A 5,110-nucleotide genomic window follows, 5' to 3' on the forward strand; every position below is an offset into this window, starting at 1 on the left:
GCCGGAAGCGCCGGCGACGCGGAAGTAGCGGGAGCGGGAGGTCGATGCCGCGCTCGCCGCCCCGCCGGCCCTCGGGCCTCGGCCCCTGGCGGGACCTGCTGCCCGGGGCCCGGATCCGCCGCGGCGCCGCTGGCGGCCGCCTCTTCCTCTACCTGCCGCGGGAGCGCCGGCTGCTGGGCCTGGAGCTGGAGCCGGAGCCCCGGGCCGGAGCCGGGCCGCTGGACCGGCGGCTGCCGCCCGCCGAGCAGCTGCTGGAGGTGCTGGAGCTGGGCGGCGGCGGCCCGCCGACCCCCGGGCCCGTCCCCGTCCTCCTCCTCACCCCGCTGGGCCGCGCCGAGCTCTGGGTCCCGGCCGCCGCCGGCTGGAGGCTGCAGCGGGACTTCCAGCTGTGCCACAGCCCCCGGGCCAGGGTGCTGGCGGCCGCCTGGGACGGGCACTCGGTCACCTGGTGCGAGGAGAGGCCGAGCAGCCAGAGCCGGCAGTACTGCGTCTGTTCCCGCAGCCTCGGGCCCGGCCTGGCCTTCGACGCTGCCCGCATCGTCCTGCACAACAGCCCGGCCTGCCGGCTGCTCGCTGCCGGGGACGCCGTCTACCTGCTGCCCGGTAACGCGCCCGGCAACGGCCTGAGTCACGGCCCTGGCAACAGCCCCATCCCTGGCAACTGTCCTGGCAACGGCCCCATCCCTAGTAACTGTCCTAGCAACTATCCTAGCAACAGCCCCATCCCTGGCAACTATCCCGGCAACATCCCCATCCCTGGCAACTGTCCTAGCAACAGCCCCAGCAACAGCTCCATCCCTGGCAACTGTCCTCACAACAGCCCCGTTGGTGACAACCGCCACGGCAACAACACCCGCTCCTGCCGCACGAGTAACCTGGACAAGCTGATCCTGATCTGGAGACCGCAGGCGGACACCTGGACCCTGGCCAGCCTCGCCCGTGGCCCGCTGCTCACCAAGCGACTGTCACCCCCGGACACCGACTTCAGGAAGCTGGTGGCAGACGCCGTGGGTCTGCTGCCCGGCCTACCAACCCTGGACCTGTGGGCGGTCAACACGTCCCCAGCTGGGCTGCTGGCTGCTGCCGCCGGCAACGGGGAGATCAGCCTGGTGCGAAGCGACGGGACGGTGCGGCTGCTGGGCCCGGGGCCGCCGGCCGAGGCCTTGGGGGAGAGGCTGCTGATGGAGCTGAGCGGCAGCACCCTGGCCTGGGCCCTGGGCAGGACGGTGCAGCTGCTGGACACAGAGACGGGCAGAGGGGAGGAGGAGACAGCGCTGGAATGCCCGACCTTGGCCCTGTTGAGTTGCCGGGACACAGGGGAGCTGCAGGCGCTGGCGGAGGACGGCCTGTACAGCCTGGGGCCCGGGTTCGGGCCTGGTGGTGGCCTCCCCCGGGGCCCCAGCTACCCGGACACTCTGGTGCTTGAGGAGGCCTGTGACTACTACCAGAAGCGGAGCCTGGGCCGCAGCCGGCTGACGGTGGAGAGGCTGAAGGGCGAGGCAGCCTTCCGAGCCCCGGCTGTCCTCTGCTCCATCCTGCGGAGTCGCCTGGGCCTGAGCCCGAGGCTGGGGACCGGGCCCCAGAACCAGGCCAAACTCCTCCGCGCTCTGGCTGGGGAGGTGGAAGACTATGCCGGCCTGGAGCAGGCCAAGCGGCGGCTGGTGCAGGCGGCCGAGGCCGAGGCGGCAGCCTGCGTGGAGGAGATAGCCCGGCAGGAGGTGGCGAGGCTGCTGCGGCTCCCGCCTGAGCCCGGGACCCTGCAAGGCCTGCGCTGCCTCAGCGCCTCCTACCCGGCCCAGGCCTGGCGGGCCTTAAGCCGGGCCCTGCGGCTGCCCGAGGCCCAGGCCAGCCCCGAGCAGTGGAAGGCCCTGCTGGGCCCGTCGCCCGAGCAGCCAGCCGCCTTTGAACTGACCTGCGGCCTGATGCTTCGCTTCCAGCGGGGCTGGCTGTCCGGCTTCGTGGAGCAGGCCCAGCAGCAGGCGGCGGCAGACGGCCGCTGCTACCAGGGGCCGCCGCTCTACAAGCGGGCGCTGTCGGTGCTGCCGCCGACCTGGAAGGGACCCGAACCCGGGGACGAGGTGGAGGCTGAGACGGCGGTGGAGCTGTTGCTGGGCAGCCGGCGGCCCAACGCGGTGCTGCAGGCGGTGAGGCTGCTGCTGGGCCGCGGCCTGTGGAGCCGGGCGGTGGAGGAGGCCCAGCGCTGCTCATCGGGCGGCGGGCCCCTGCTGAGGAAGGAGCTGTTCGCCGCCCTGCTGGCCGAGCTGGGCCGCCGCCGGGACCTCGACCCTTTCCTGCCTGACATCTGCCAGCTGTGCCCGGCCGACGCCACCGCCCCCGAGCTGCTGCAGGCCCTGATGGATGCCCTGCCACCTGCCGAGGCCCAGGCCCCGGCCCGGCCTTACCCCGGCGCCCGAGGTCGGCCGCTCACCCTCGGCCTCCTGCGGCCCCTCCTCACCCGGGTGCTGGTGCAGGCCGAGGAGAGGGAGAGTGGGGCCCTGGCTGGCGAGCCGCCTGTCTTCCCGCCGCCCGCACCGCCCCGGGAGAAGAAAGCGGCCGGCGAGGCCTGCTGAGGGGCCCAGGGGGGACCCTCTGAGACCGGAGGGCAGGCAGGCCCCCAGGTAATGCTGTCAACAGGCCGGCAGCCTCAGTGCACATGGCCACCTGGGTATGCAGGGTGGGTTGCCATTGCCCAGATGTTCGGGGTGAGGGGTTCCATCGCCCAGATGCGCACGTTGGTGGGGAGTTGCCATCGTCCATTTGTTAGGGGTGGGGGTGGTGGTGGTGGTGGTATTCCTTCCCTTTGTCCTGAAACCCGTGAGCCCCACATCATGCAGATCTGGACTGGGCACTGAGTTAATGTATCCAAAGTATTAGAGGGGAGATGAGTTTGGCCAGGGAATGTTGGGGCTCTGTAACTTGAAAGGCTGGGAGAAGCAGAAATAACCCCTGTGTGTTCTCCTGCATTGTGTGGCTGCCTCACCTTCACTGGGTACGCTTGGTACAACGGGAGATTGGGTTTGGAAGCTGGTGATTGAAGTGAAATCAGTGAGTCATGCAAATCCTGTCCCAGATAAGAAAACCGTTCTCTCAATTTATGTCATTCATTTTGTTGTGTTTTCACTAAGATTGTATTTGCGTTGGGATAAAGCAAGACTGCAACGTTCAATGTGTCTGACCCACTGCCTGCAGAAACCTCTCCTGGGCCAGTGGTTGATTGCCCAGCTGTGGGGGACATACTACTGCCCATTTTCTCGTGACGTTCTGGCAGCAGGCAAAGTTTGGAGATCCTAGCTCTCCTCCCCGATCGATTGAGAGCTGTCTGGTCGGATGTTCTGCTGAGCAGAAACAGCAAGATGGAATCCTTGGTGAAACCACTGATTTCGTTGCACCATGACTGTACATTCATTGCGGGAAGAATTGTCCTCCAGTACTGTGAAGATATTCTTTGACTACTGGTTTACTCCCATGACTGGGGACGTACCTGCTGTACATGGCTGATGCAGAAATGACTGGAAAAATACCGAACTCATTTCAGCTCCGTGTCCTTCGTTACCAAGTGAGAGGCGGCCAACGGCATCGCACGGCTGGGAGCCTGTTGTACTAACAAGTGCACAGCAACAACTTGTGTGACTAATATCCAGAGCCTGGTCAATACTTTTCTGGACTTGTGGGAGAGGGAAACAAGACAAGACGTGGCCGATTTTAAATTTTATTTGTAAAACTCATCTGAAACTGCCCTGTTTGCTGGAAAAATGTTATCAACGGTTCTTGCAACCGCGCCCCCCCCACCCCCCAAGACTTCTTCACAAGTTCACGTTCAGAGTTAAAGTTGCTCCTGGTCTCTCCTTGTGGACTTTCCATTCTTTTATGTTGAATCTTTGAAACACTTTGTCTGGTGCTGAAATTTGTTTTTAATCAGTATTAAAGCGCTCAAGGTTTGGGAACTGGGTCATCACATTGGAGAAATCAGCAGCCTTGGTTTAAGGCAGATCCCACTATGGATCAACCGGTTAAGTGTTCAGTAATCTGGTTGTGCTGACTAAGCAGCCCAAGGGACAGATGGGAATGCTGGCTTCAGTCCCCTTCAGATGATTGGGGTGGTGGGGTGAACCTCAACCAGAGGCCCTGCTCCTCAGTGGCTGATGAAACCCCTGAAAGTGTGTGTGTTGACGGTGTGGTGCACTACAGCTGTTGACACTCACTATCCAAGGGAGTGATGATTTGCAGGATGGTAGAGCGCTGGGCACTTATGACACAGCAGGAGTTGATGCCTTTCATAAGAGAGGAAACCCCAATCAGACTGTTAATGATTACCCCGTAAGGGGCAATCGCCCCTGATTTGAAACACTAGTTCAGATGTCTCCTACATTTCCATTCTGTGGGTGATAACTCTGTGTAAATCTCTGTATATGGAGATTCACTTCTGTGCCAATTACCCTGGCCGTGTGTTCTAATCAATACAGCTTGTATAATAAGTGTTACTGCTCATGCACATAATTTAATGCAAGTGTTGGATATTTATACAAATGTATAAATCAGACATTTACTTTTTCTCCAAATAAAATGAGTATTTTGGTGACACCAATTTTTGGTGTTTGAAGTCATTCCTTTCAAGATTAATGAAAATATTTTATCCTTGCAATGGTTGGGATAACAATCGTCCCAGTTTTGTTACAGCACAAGTTAACTCCCTCTACACTGTCCTGTCACACACTCCAAGGGTAGGGACAGCATGGGTTAGATACAGAGTGAAGTTCCCTCTACACTGTCCCGTCACACGCTCCCAGGATAGGGACAGCACGGGTTAGATACAGAGTGAAGCTCCCTCTACACCATCCCATCACACACTCCCAGGGCAGGGACAGCACAGGTTAGATACAGAGTGAAGCTCACTCTACACTGTCCCATCACACACTCCCAGGGCAGGGACTCGTGTTGAATTTAGGTTGCAGCTCTTCCTTTTAAAAACAAAACTCATTTAGATCATAGTTTATTGTCACATGGACAAGTCCATGTGTGCACAGGTGCAATGAAAAACTTACTTGCAGCAGCATCACAGGCACAGAGCATCAGATAAGTAGCATTCACAAGAAAACCATAAACATAAATT

The 5,110-nt window shown here is 60.5% G+C and overlaps 1 protein-coding gene across 1 annotated transcript; it reads left to right on the plus strand.

Moving 5' to 3' along the window:
• Nucleotides 1-3,794, plus strand: LOC127576991 (BLOC-2 complex member HPS6). Its single transcript, XM_052027836.1, has one exon. The coding sequence runs from the start codon at nucleotides 45-47 to the stop codon at nucleotides 2,568-2,570; it is 2,526 nt and encodes an 841-aa protein (XP_051883796.1). The 5' UTR covers nucleotides 1-44; the 3' UTR covers nucleotides 2,571-3,794.
• Nucleotides 3,795-5,110: the final 1,316 nt, after the last annotated feature.

Source organism: Pristis pectinata, chromosome 12 (assembly GCF_009764475.1).
Source record: "Pristis pectinata isolate sPriPec2 chromosome 12, sPriPec2.1.pri, whole genome shotgun sequence".
Taxonomy (NCBI): domain Eukaryota; kingdom Metazoa; phylum Chordata; class Chondrichthyes; order Rhinopristiformes; family Pristidae; genus Pristis; species Pristis pectinata.